The following is a 13,772-nucleotide window of genomic DNA, read 5'->3' as shown; positions in this document are numbered from 1 at the left end:
TCCAGAGAGTCCTTCAGGGGCCATGGGAATCCCAGTTTAATGTGAACAGCTCCCATTTATGTTTCTTATGTGGGCATTCCAGGCAAAATTTCATTGCTGAAATTGGTTTTATTTCACGGAAAAAAAAAGATAAACTGTTCTTCTAGAATATTTCCTATTGTTGACTTGTGGTCACTTATATTACAGCCCACAATTGATGAGAAAATTCAGCTGGTACCTAAAGCACAGCTGGGCAGTTGGGGAAAAGGCAGCAGTGGTGGAGCAAAGGCAAGTGAGACTGGTAAGTATGGAGTGTCCCTTCTTGGGAACCTGCATGTGGTCTATTAGCGTTCACCTTACAGTGCTTTCTGCAGTCATTTCATAAACAATTTTAGGAAAATATCTGTAGACTAATCATGGCTGGATTTATTGGTGTCCCACTCTAACATAATTTGAACGTTTCCTCCTCAGTAAGGATCCTTAGGTATTTTGAATATTTAAAAAAAATTTTTTTAATTCAGTTAGGTTATTTAAAACTTTAATCTATTTGATTCCTTTGTTGCTGTTGTTATTGTTCATAAATTCAATATAATTAGAAAAATTACTGGGACTCCGGGTTAAAAAGGGAAACTCATATTGCTGAGAAAAATAATATTATTACCCAGAAGCATTTAATTTCAGGGAGTTGTAAAAGAAAAAAGAATTAGATTAAAATATTTTTCAAAATCTTTGCCAAAAGTAGATTTTGAGAGATTTGGCTTTAGGACTGAAATATTTGGATCATTACAAACACATCTTAAAAGCTAAAGAAAGACCAATGGAAAAAATGTAAACTTCATTGCTAGCCTCCTTCCCGTATTTCCCTTCTACTATGTAATTTTGACCTTTTTTCTTTTAAATTAGAAAAGAAATTGTTCACTTAAACTCACATCCATAATTTTATGTAAATGATATCACAGCATTTATGTTAGTTAGTTTTTTTAAGTGAAATATTTTGTTTTGCTTTGCTTGCCTCCTTCCTTCCTCTATTTACCATTCCCATGCCCTACTTAGGATAATTTAATTATATTTTTAAAGGAGCAAATGGTTGTAATGAACAAAGATTCCTAAATCCTTTTTTGCATACAAGATCCCTCTAACACTGTGCTTCTGAGAGTGTGGTCTGTGGACCAAGAGATTGGTACCACCTCATTAGGCTGGTTAGAAGTGCCTAGTCTCAGGCCGCACCCCAAGGAGGCAGACCAATTAGAAGCTGCATTTTAGTCATGTGATTTGTATTTTTTTCTCACGTCTCAATACCTATAGATGCCTTAAGGTCAAGTGCTTCCAGTTTAAACAGATTCTCTGCTTTGCAACCTCCAGCACCCTCAGGGTCTACATCATCCACGCCTTTAGAGTTTGATTCCCGACGGACCTTAACTAGGTAAGAAGCTCGGTCTGCACATTAACTCAAGACTGACCTGCTTGTCAGACTGTTTCTGTCTGTCTCTCTCTCCCTCCCCCGCAACACATACACACACACACACACACACACACACACACACACACAGATTATGATGATAATCCCTATGGATAGATTCCTTTCATCCCTAAAGTTGATTTTCTCCAAGATAAGGAAATTATAGATTTAGGATGAGGTGGAAGGGAAGGGCAAGTTATCTGACAAATATCTAATACTTTGCTCGACTAAGAAAGCCAGGCCCACCCAAAGAGCCATGGAGGCTTGTGTAGGGCTCTCCAAGGTAATGCCTCAGGATGCTCTAGGTTAACTTAGCACTCTCAGGCTGTGAGTTAAAGGGCATAACAGCCCAACCATATATTTCTCTGTCACACTGTCCTTGGAGTTATATTTGAGGTTGTCTTTTATTTTTCACTACTCTATATTCTACTGTCTTTCTACTTGCATTTTTGTAGGATTTATACAGTCAAGTGTTCCATTGACTAGTTTATGGAGAGTGGATGCAGACCTGTAATATAGTGACAGAATGTAATTTTTTCATGTAAACACTTTTAGAGCTGAGTTTCTTTAAACTCTCAAGTTTCTGTTTTTTATTATAATCAGTATAACTAGGTAGATTTTCTAAGCTGTATTACTATTCTCTTGGCTTTTGAAACAAAATATAGCACAGGTCAACTTTTTAATGATGACATAGATTGCCACTGAGCATCAGTTGTGCTATTGAGGTGTTTGTGGCTCTTTGCCCTGCTTTAGATTTCCTGTGATGGCCCTGCTTTTTGAGTACTGTGTATGTTCTTTCATAGTGGTTAGAACATTGTCGTTCCTCTAGATCTTCCCTCTTTTCTACTTTTAAATTCTCTGTTTCTGATCTGCCCTGGGCCAAGGACCCATTTGCCCAGCTGGTCAGAATTGTCTGAAAAAAGAGTAGGAAGATAGGAAGATTCTCTCTTAAAATGAACAAAGTGTGTGATTTTGGCTATTCAAAAACTGTTTCTACTACTTGGTTCTCAAATATTTTCCATGTATTTGAAGTTTCTGAATAAATAAAGTGTCATTGAAAGTTTTTAAGATTGTGATACCACGTTCTTTTGGTACTCTGTTTCCCTTTCACTCATTTAGCTCATACATTCATTACTGTCTTCTTTTTTCTTAAAAGATTTTTTTTAATTTAAATGAAGAATTGCTATTAGCATTTAAAATTTTCAAGTGGTATCCCTTTAACATTTAAGAAAAATGTCAAACACATCTTAATATTCTCCTTAAAGCATGATTTTACTTGTTTATATAAATAATTACACTTTGAAATATAATTGTTGCCTCACACATCTGAAGTTATCTGTGAAAAATTCTTCTGCATACTTTTAGAAAGTCTTAGTGTTATTTTATAATTTGAATACAGAGTGGATGGGGTGGTCTTTAGTTTGAAAATTGTTGTTTTGTCTTTTCAGTCGCGGAAGCATGGGCAGGGAGAAGAATGACAAGCCCCTTCCATCTGGAGCAGCTCGTCCAAACACTTTCATGAGGGGCAGCAGCAGTAAAGACCTGTTAGACAATCAGTCTCAAGAAGAGCAACGGAGAGAGATGCTGGAGACTGTGAAGCAGCTCACGGGAGGCATGGATGTGGACAGGAGCAGCACCGAGGCTGAGCGAAGCAGAATCAGGGAGTCAGGTGGGAGGCTTTATATGAACAGGTACAGGTGAAGATTGGGCCCTTAAATTTGGAAGGGAAAAAATGCAAAGGAGGCTTTGTGCCTGAGTAGATTTCAGAATTAATACATGATAACGGCACACACGCCAGTGCCTTAAAAGTTAAAGGGTATCTTCATAATCTTATAACATAGTTCTCATTCCCCAGGTATCCCTTTGTTCAGCAATTTGTAAATTTTCCCCTTTCACTATTAAAAGTGACGATGGTGAGGTCCTCTTGATGTATATTAAGCAGTGAATTTCTTAGAAGTTCCCTAAATTATACCCCAGTGTGCCTTAGAGTGCCTGTCCTTTGTACAGCCCCTCAAATGTATGAAAATTCTGACACTCTTGAGCCACGACAGGGCAAACCAAAGAGAAAGTATCAGATTGTCTTTTGTTACCTTCATCTTGGAACCTCTGTGGGTTTTGTACATGTTGAGCATGTATGTGCTTAGAGGACCAACTCAGATAGTGCTCTAAAAACTGCCTCATATATTTAACCTATCTGTGTTTCAGTGTCCTCATCTGTCATATGGGGATAATAAGTGTACTAACCCTGTAGAGTTGCGGAGATTAAAAGTGAGGTTAATACATGTAAATACTTAGGACATTACCTAATAAATACAAAGTTTGCAAAAGGTATTAGATGTCTTGATGATAATGACAGTGATGGAAAATAGTTTTAAATTTTAATCCTGAAGTAATACTGGTTGTTTTACAACATTTTCCAAGCTTTCAATTTTGTTTCACTATTTAAATCGTGTCTCCCAACTGTAGTTTCTAAATGGATTTCACAGGCAAATTGAAATGTCGTCTCCCAACTGATAAAGACTTCAGATCTTTCAATGTTTTTTTTTCTGAATTTTATTTATTTATTTTTTATACAGCAGGTTCTTATTAGTTATCTATTTTATATATATTAGTGTATATATGTCTATCCCAATCTCCTAATTCATCCCACCACCACCACCCCAGATCTTTACAAGTGGCTTTCTTATCTAAGCTAGTTTATTTTGAGAACATAACAAGGTAAGGTGTGAAAATAATCTTGTGTGTAGTGAATAATGTAGCACAGCTGCCCTCTGCATGTTTATTTTCTGGGCCATTTGTTCATTTGCCACGTGCACCTGAGCACCTAGTGACTTCTGGGTACTCGATCCCTGCTTTGGCCTTCAGTCTGCTGGATCAGGAAGAACTTTATCAAATAACCCCACGAAAGATGATATATAAATACAAACAGCAAAATGCTATGAAAGAAACAAATATATTTCTAAGAGAGTACTTAACAAAGGAGCTGAGTACAGTTGACACAGAGGGATGTTAGGGAAGTCTTCCCTCAGGTCTGAAGGACCAAGAGGAGTTAAAACAGGTTTGCAGGGAGGGATGGATGAGAGACAGAGAGAAAGATCATTTCATACAGGAGGAGCACCATGAGCAAAGTATTAGAAGGTGGAACCATGGCGTATTCAAGCAACTGCCAAAGGCCAATGTGGCTGTAGCTCTGTGCACAATTGTGTGGGCCTCATGTGCTCTTCATCATAGAAGCAATGGAGAGGAATCAAAATACAGAAAGGAAATGGAGTATAATCTAGAAAAATGTTGAATTACTATGTTGTATACCTGAAACTAATGTAATATTTTAAATCAACTGTACCTCAATTTAAAAAAAATACAGAAAGGAACAAAACTCTAATTATAAAGATTTATCATATCCCTATACCTTGTAGCTGTTGTGGATTATGAAATTACTTAGTGCATATCTACTCTAAAAAAATGTTTCTGTATTCTACTTTCAGGTAGCTTGCTTTGTCAAATTTGTACCTATTTTAATGCCTTTACTAAAAAAACAATGTAACAACACATAAATATTGTCAACCATAATCCTCCCATTTTAATGATAATTTTTGTCGTTTTTACTTTCTCACTTTTTTTAACCTCACTAGTAACGAAACCAGAAATTCCAGCAACGTCAGCCCCTGACAAGCCTGCCTTGTCAGAGGAGGAGATGGAGAGGAAGTCCAAATCTATCATTGATGAATTTCTACACATTAATGATTTTAAGGTAAACGAAATTTTTAAAAAAGAAAGCAACAACAACACAGAAAGCCCTGTGGCAAGAGACAGAGGAACTTGGTTCTGGTCTAAATCAGTTATTGTGAACTGATGAGACTTAGAGTGAGTAATCCAAGCTCTACACAGTTCAGTTTGCACAACTTTGATGCATTTCTGCCAAGTACTCTCTTTTAAATTGGTACTGTAGTTCACAAGATCAGTGGTCCGGAAGGAAGAACGGGTATCAGTCCATTCCCACTATGGAGTAACCAAATTGACTTTGATACTGATGAACAAAAAACAACACATTATCATTATGAGGGATTCCTGGCTCCTTATATATTACCTGTCGTTATCTTTACAATCATTTTATCATCATTCTCATATTAACTTTGAAGTACAGCTGACATTACTTTTTCTTTATTTCATAAGTGGAAAACTGAGGCACAAAAGAGTAAGTAATGTGCCAGGGTCAGACAGCCTAAGTGAAACATTTCAAGATGTGGCTTTCCGTTTGCCCTTCTTTAACCTTAACCTTCTCCTTGATCTTCATTTTAAGATAGCAGTGAATAAGATATACATACCTCCTGACTTCACGAGCCCTGTAGTCTTAAGGTAGAGACAGATGATAAACAGATAAATTCCATAAATAGTTAAACTGTAATAGACCTATAGGGTCTTAGGAGAGATCATATAATGAGGCCTAGTTTAGGGATCTGGAGTCAGCAAAGGCGTATCTGTTAAAATATTTGTCAGATACATTAACTACTTTTCCTTTGGCAAAAGCTTACTGAAATTGTCCAAAATTTACAAGAAGTAGGAAGAAGTTTCACTCATGAGCGAGTTGGAGAGGAGTACTTTGCAGAAACCCTTGGAAATGCAGCAAAAATAAGTGAACATTAGCTGGAATGAGCCAAAAAATAGACTTCATATACTGTGATTTGTTAGATTCCTGGAAAATGAGGAGTATTCTTACAAATTGGCAGCACAGCTTTTTTCTTACGTGGAAGTAGGGAAATGTGAAAGAAGAAAATGGAAAGACTAAGAAAAGATGAAAAAACAGAAACAATAAGGAAGAAAGCAGTAGAGATTGTCTTTAGAAATAATTTAAAGGATATACAAAGTCAGTGAGCAACAAATGCTTTGAAAGAGGAAAAGTAGGACCCTGTGATGAACTGGAGGTTTAAGAAGGAAAAGACCTTCGTAACACTTAGGTGCAACAAGAGGACCCTTTGAAGATTCTTCAGCCCTAGACCAAGCCTGCACTATGGAAGGGACAGAGTCAGTTATGACTCATGAATGTCATTATGCATCGTACAAGGCAGCTCTGCTGCTGAGTGGCAATAGGAACCAGGTAATAATGTCGGATGTAGTGAGGACTTACTGTGTGCTAGGTGCTACTCCATGTATTTTATGTGTATTAGTTTATTTAATCCTCATAATACCATCCAGACATTAATACTATTATAATAGCCATTTTTACAATAAGGAAACTGAGGTGCAAAGATGTAAAGTAACTTGCTCTAGGTCATACTGCTGATAAGTGGTAGACTCAGGATTCAAATCCAGGCTTCTAGCTTCAGAGCCTAAACTATACTTTTTCTTATTACCTTTAGGGTATTAGTGTGTCATGCTAAAGGCTTACAGAGCTCATTCTAAGGAAGTTTGTTCCCTAATACTTTAATAGGTGCTAATACAAATTAATATTTATTGAGCCTTTGTTTTGTGTTTGGCAATGTGCCCAAGTGCTTCTATCAATATATATGTATTATTTGCAATCCTGATAGTAACCCTATGATAGGAAGTCAAAGCTGAGAGATTAAGTTACACCCCTAAACTCATACAATAGTAAGTAAGTGGCAGAGCCAGGGTTCAAACCTTCGTTTGTCTGACTCCACATCTTGTGTTTTTAGCCTATGTGATACATATATGTATAGAGTACCTGAAATGTGCCAGCCACATTTTAAGGAGTACTTCCTGGAAATATTGTAGTATATGTAGTGAACAACATAGTCTGGTTTTTTTATGTTTCTTTTATGGAGTTTATGTTCTAGTGGGAGATACAGACAAAGCTGCCCTAAAAATAAATAAACAACTACTACAAAAAGAAAACAATGTTATAGTGCAGAGAAGTAAAGTTAGGTGGTATGCTAGCCGGTGATTGGGCAGTCACAGGGACTATAGGAGGTGTCATTTCAGCTGAGAGCTCAAAACCAAGAATCAAACCGTTAGAAAATCAGGGAGAAGGGTAAGATTATGAACTGCTGTGAAATTAGAAGCTTCTCATTAGAAGTTCCATGATGTAGTTAGTTGGCCTGGTAGGCAGATTCAGTGACTAAATACTCACTGGAAGACACTTAGTCACTTCAGGTTTAGTTCTGAGCACTGAGTACTTGCATTCATTTTTACTCTCTCCTGAAAAAACCTTTTAATGATGAAGATAGGCTTAAAATGAGGTAAAAACCCACAAGGATAAAGAGCATAAGGAATAGAGGACAGCAACATTCTGGAAGTTAGAAGGATGAATGGTAATTTACTTAGCAGACCATGAATGTGCGTGAGGTGCAGATGGGGCTGGAAACAGAAGGATTGATTGGTTAAAAGTGTATGTAAGAAACAGCTTTACATGACAGTTGTTTCAAAAGTACCAGTGCCATAAAAAGACAAAAAAGAGAGAAAGGACTGATCTAGACTAAAGGCATCTAAAGCGGGAATTGGAATTCCCTGACGGTCCAGTGGTTAGGACTTGGAGCTTTCACTGCTAGGGCCCTGGGTTCAATCCCTGGTTGGGGAACTAAGATCCCTCAAGCCGCACAGCAAGGCCAAAAAGAAGGAGTCTAAAGAGACATCATGACATGTGATGTCAGGTTTCAGTTGGATCCTAGAGCAACAACAACAAAAAGTTATACTGGACATTTGGGGACAATTGTGGAAATTCGAATATGTACTATATATCAGATATTTTTGTTGACATTATTGTATGAATGTTAAATTTCTTGGATATATGAAGAGAAAGAAAGCTAACAACTAATGAATCTAAATTGAAGTAAAGGTATATAGGTGTACCTTGTATTACTCTTTAATTTCTCTATAGTTTGAAAATCTTTTAGTTAAAAAATTGATGTGGGAGATATTACATAAAGTAGCAGAGGGGAAATACAATCGCAGTGAGACACCCAGATATGCCTTACTCCCTTCCTCAGTCAGGAGGCTGCCCTTCTCACATGCATCTTCCCCCTCAGAAGAGCTACTCTCTGCAGATGTTGAACCAAAGGATTTTGGACTCAGACAAAGTTGAGGTAGCTGAGGGCAGGGAGGCACACTGCTGTATTGGTGATTCAGTGACCCTGGCTGCCAGGCTTTTATCCTCCAGATCAAAGGTATTGACCTAGCTAGATCATCCCATGGTAAGGACCAGTTTACAAGCCCCACATCCCAAGATCTTCCTAAAACGTTTTTAGTACTTCAGCTAACCATGTCAACTTTACTATGAAGGAAGACATTTTTCATTGAAGATTTTGCAAATATTACATACGCAAACAGAATTACCTCAGTTGCCACATTAAGGCCTTTGAATCATGACATTGAATTTCTATTTAAATATTGTTTCATAATATACCATTTCCAGTTTTAAAATGATCATAATATAGGTAAGAATTGTGTAGAAAAATACATTTTTGCCTCTGGTCCTTTGAGTGATCTTTAATAAAATTGTTAATCTAAACACATTAGCCTTATAAAGATGCAGTATTATTTTTAAATATGCCTAATAATATTGCCCATATTAACCTGAACTTTACTGAGCTATATTAATGTTTAACTATATATATATATGAAAACTGTCTTGTTCTTAGAGTTGTCTACTGACTTTGTCATAAGTAAAAGATTTTAAACTTATTTTCACACTCTGGTAATTCTATCCATATTTTGGAGTAAGCTTTTATTTGCTATTTGAACAGGAAGCCATGCAGTGTGTGGAAGAGCTGAATGCCCAGGGCCTGCTCTATGTGTTTGTGAGAATGGGTGTGGAGTCCACCCTGGAAAGGAGCCAGATCACCAGGGATCACATGGGCCAATTACTGTATCAGCTGGTGCAGTCAGAAAAACTCAGCAAACAGGACTTTTTCAAAGGGTCGGTATCTTACTCAACAGTGGTATTCAGTTACTAGGCTCTTAAGTAGTCTTTAATTTTAAAAGTACATATCTTTTTAAGTATTTAGCTATTTCCATAGATTAAAACTGTATCTACCATAATATGTTGATGTATATTATATTGATAATATGTTGGTTGATATGATGGCATTTTATAGATTGTGCTAGGGCATAATGGTTATTTTCTGATTTTCTGTACCTAGTTGTTAGACTTACATTATGATGTAAGTAAGATAGCAGAGACCCCCTTAACTGTCGGGAAGCTCTGAGCTCATCAGCCCATTTATATGTAAACCCCTGCATGTTCTCTAGGAAAAAGCTTTTCTTTGTGAGAAAAATTCTGGAAAATTAACTTAAACCTAAAAGCCTTATTCTTTCAGTAAACCATGGTTCATTTTGGACAGGAAGTGCTTGTCTGTTCACTGTACCCCCATAGAAGCATATGTAACTCCCAAGTTGTTAATGATACAGTTTATTCCAAGTTGGTTTCATTATGATTTCTCATGATGGCTGGTTTGATGAAGTCTGGCTGTCACTTGTGTTATATCCTTATTTGATCAGGTTCTGATTATCTTTGTGATCATCACAAATGCATGGATCAGGTTCTTTGTGGTACAGAATCTTGCCCAGGCTTATGTTCTAAAATCAATATTTAAGGCGAAAATTGCATATGGTAAAAAATTTTGTTTTAGGAGCCATGTTGTGCAAAGGTAAACATAGAACCACACCCAGGACTGACAGGTACCCACTTTCTAAGAGGAAAGGAACTAAGACCTCCTGAAGGATAAATGTCAGATGGGATAAATCTCACATCTCATACTCATTTGGGGTATATGCTCGTTGAGTGGGATGGCCATAAGAATTCTGCACTATTTAAGTTATTTTTCTCATTGTAAATCTTTTTTGCTAATCTTTTTTGTGTTCATGTAAGTTAAATGCTGGTGATCTCTGTATATCTTTCAGATATGGCCAACCTCTTAGAATAGTGTAACCATTAAATGCCAAGGTTGAATGTACTTAGGAATAGTCATTTGATTTTGGAAGGAATGATGACATTGTGCTCAAGGTCCCAGAAAATGTATATTTGTTCCTAGGATCATTAAAAAGTTATCCTTCAGCAGTGAGCTAGATTTCTCTCGATTCAGTGACTTGACCAGATTAAGGCCATCTGACCCAGTTAACTTATTAGTAAGAAACTTTGGCAAAAGTTGCTATGGTTGTTGGCCTTTAAAAGCCAGGATGTTTTTTCAGTTTTAAAAGAGATATATGAGATTCACTCCAGTAACCAGCCAGTGTAAATAATAAGAGCAAATGAGGGTATTTATAGCCTCACACGTTGAGTTCTGCCCCTAGCCAACTTGAAACTATAGTTTCAGTAATACCTATTATATTAATTTATAAATATTTGCTTTTTATCAGATACTATGATATATTCACCAGAAAGTTTTGGAAATGAGAATGCTAGATTACTGTTTACCATTTTCTGTCTCTCTTCAAACTATACTCAGAAGTTGATTCATACCTAGAAAGCCCTCAAAGGGGTGTGTTCTAGCTTCATTGGCCTTAATTGAACTTGTGAGGTGCTAGCTTGGTTTCTAAGCTACCTCAGACATTTTCATTTCTCTTTGTGGGATTCCCTGAGGAGAAAGTGTCACACCCAGACATGGTGTCCACACTTTCATGGTGGTGCTGTCACCGCTGCTGGCAGTACAACCACAACCACAGCCTTTTATTTAGACCAGAAATGAGATGAACACTTCTGTGTCTCGGTAACTACTTCATCTCTCTTTGTCCCTCCTTCCTCTGCAGCTTGTGATAATGCAGCGGCTTCAGGCCGAGCTTTTGATACTTAGTCAGACCTAACCATCCTTAGACCAAGAGCCCTAGGAAGACCCCTATTCTTTCCTAAATGCAGAGGCCTGGCACGGTGCAAACAAAGAGATAGCCTCTTGGTTATTATTTACCAAGAGCCTTCTTGCAAGTAGATCGTAGTTTCCCGATTGCTTCTGAAGCCTAAGTTATAAATAGATCATATTGTCCAGAGAGGCACATTTCACTGGAGCCACAGAAATGCCCTGTCTTGTGTCTCTTTAGTCCCAGTATCCAAAGATCTGTGTCCTTACATAGCACCGTGGGGGAGCACAAGGTCAGCTTTCTTGGATGCTGATACTGCTTAGATGCCAACTTCTGAGCAGCCATTAAAGCTGTGATGGTTCTGAAAAACAAAGGAGAAGACCTCCAACTGTCAATCTTCCCTTTCTCCTACATTTCCCCAAAGCATGCACTGCTACTTAAATAGTAAGATAGACTAGACAGAAATTTCAGATAGGCTCTTTGTGTCAGGTGGTTTATAAATAAAGCTTAGATCCTTTGGAATTTTCCTTACAAGATGCTGTATCAACTCTGAGCATAATAATTGCTGTATATAAATAATATTTCCACAACATCAAGCCATCCTCTTGGAAATTTCAGGACTTGAATCTAAATACTTCATGATGCAAATTAGATAGGTAGGTACGTGGGCACATTACTGTGTAGGTGCATTTCAAATAGTGTGGTACAGTCATTTAATATCATGGCCTCAGAAGACTTCTTTTTAAAAACTGTCTACTAAAGGTAGTTGAGTGTAGCTCACTGTTCACCATGGAATTGGAATCTCTTTGAAAGTGTAATAAACAAATGAAAAACAGGACAGTAAAAATTGGAGTTGACTAGAGACATAAAATATGTGCCCTTCAAGGAATCTTGATATATTAATATTTCATTTTGGGAGAGGCTTACTGGAAAGGAAATTCTTATCTCCTTCTTGACTTTTTTTTTTTTTCCGCGGTATGCGGGCCTCACTGTTGTGGCCTCTCCCGTTGCGGAGCACGGGCTCTGGACGCGCAGGCTCAGCAGCCATGGCTCACGGGCCTAGCCGCTCTGCGGCATGTGGGATCTTCCCGGACCAGGGCACGAACCCGTGTCCCCTGCATTGGCAGGCAGACTCTCAACCACTGCACCACCAGGGAAACCCTTGACTACTTTTTTGATTACTTTTTTGGAACTTTTCTTGCCACCTAAGGCATTTCTGCTTTGGTTAAAAGATACTATTTGGTGCTTACATGGACAAGCAGACTAAGTTCCATATGCAAAATGGTAGAGGTGCTAGTTAACAAGTGAAGACCCCATTTGCTCACATAGGTAAGATTTAGTTTAAATAGCCTTTTCTGTGGTATTCCTTTGAAGACGGTACTGGCTTTTAAAATCTTTTTATTTATTTCTTCCTTTTACCTATAGTTAGATTCTCTAATGATCAGTCATAATAATACTTGACCAGTCTAATTTTGAGATGTCTTCATTCTTTCTTCTTTGATTATCTACAGTAGATTTATATTGTTATTAAGTCATCATAATGCAAATTGTAGAAGGTTCTGCTTGACAATATCGTTTCCAATTGTGGTAGATTATTTTGCCTTTTTAGCAGCTGTCTAATCAGAACTTTACTGAATTAAAAAATATATTTCTAACTTTTAACAATGTATTGCTTTCTTTAATTAAATTTTAGACAGGAACCCAATATATAAAATAAATAAAAGTAGAGTTTCTGTAGTTGAAATGGGGGAAGGGATGTCCTAAGTCCCACTTGTGGACCTCATGGAAGTACAGTTTAGTGGGTGTGGTGGTCACTACATACCAAGAAACAAGGCTACGGTGTAGCTCTGTTTCATTTATTCAGCCAGCTTCTGAATGTATATTATATAAAGCATAATATACATTCAGAATATATATAATATATAATATATTATGCAAGGCATTGTTACAGGCTAGGTAGTAGTCCAAAGACATAAAGATAATTATCTAGCAGCTTCTGCACACCTAGGATTTTTCTTTTAAAATCGTACAAAAGGATTTAGGAACTGTAAATCTGAAGAGAAATAAGTCTTTTATGAGCTTTTGCTTCAGATATCCTATGTTCAGCCAAATATATTTTTTTATCAGCAGTATGGATTTGATCAGTGATTGTGTTCTGCAAATTGTACCATGATAAACTGACTAATCAAGAAGTAGAAAACAGGGGCAAGAATATGGATATCTCTTTGTTGTAATATGAGATGAAAAGAAGAGCAGATATACTGCTGCAAGACCAAGACGGCTACGGTTGTCTCATGGGCTCATTAAACAGTTTAATCTGTACCGCTAACCCATGGAACATGAATAGGCATTATAGGTGATCAACCCAGAAATCCTGAAGCCCAGCCAGATTATGTTCCATCATTGGCACATTAACTGAGCTGAAAATGGACATAATGAGAGAACAGTCAAGAATCTGTTGTATAGCAAATAGATGTCAAGTAATTGCAAGCTGTGAGGTCACAAAATTGTCATTAAGGATTCATGAAGCCCAGAGGTAGATAATGTGGCTGAGCTGCCAATTGTTTTGAAATGGCACCTTCAGGAA

The 13,772-nt window shown here is 37.3% G+C and overlaps 1 protein-coding gene across 12 annotated transcripts in view; it reads left to right on the top strand.

Annotated features, from left to right (window-relative positions):
* The window catches only part of EIF4G3 (eukaryotic translation initiation factor 4 gamma 3), a 390,751-nt gene that overhangs the window by 345,220 nt on the left and 31,759 nt on the right, over positions 1-13,772 (top strand). For 11 of the 12 annotated variants that reach the window (XM_060089107.1, XM_060089108.1, XM_060089099.1 and 8 more), the window contains 5 exons: positions 187-280; positions 1,285-1,402; positions 2,887-3,107; positions 5,071-5,189; positions 9,139-9,311. In XM_060089107.1, the coding sequence (XP_059945090.1) occupies positions 187-280; positions 1,285-1,402; positions 2,887-3,107; positions 5,071-5,189; positions 9,139-9,311 (725 nt within the window). The remainder of the gene's footprint in view (positions 1-186; positions 281-1,284; positions 1,403-2,886; positions 3,108-5,070; positions 5,190-9,138; positions 9,312-13,772) is intronic. The other variant, XM_060089100.1, reaches the window with a different exon arrangement.

Source organism: Mesoplodon densirostris, chromosome 2 (genome assembly GCF_025265405.1).
Source record: "Mesoplodon densirostris isolate mMesDen1 chromosome 2, mMesDen1 primary haplotype, whole genome shotgun sequence".
NCBI lineage: Eukaryota > Metazoa > Chordata > Mammalia > Artiodactyla > Ziphiidae > Mesoplodon > Mesoplodon densirostris.
This window is presented reverse-complemented; position numbering and strand designations above follow the sequence as displayed.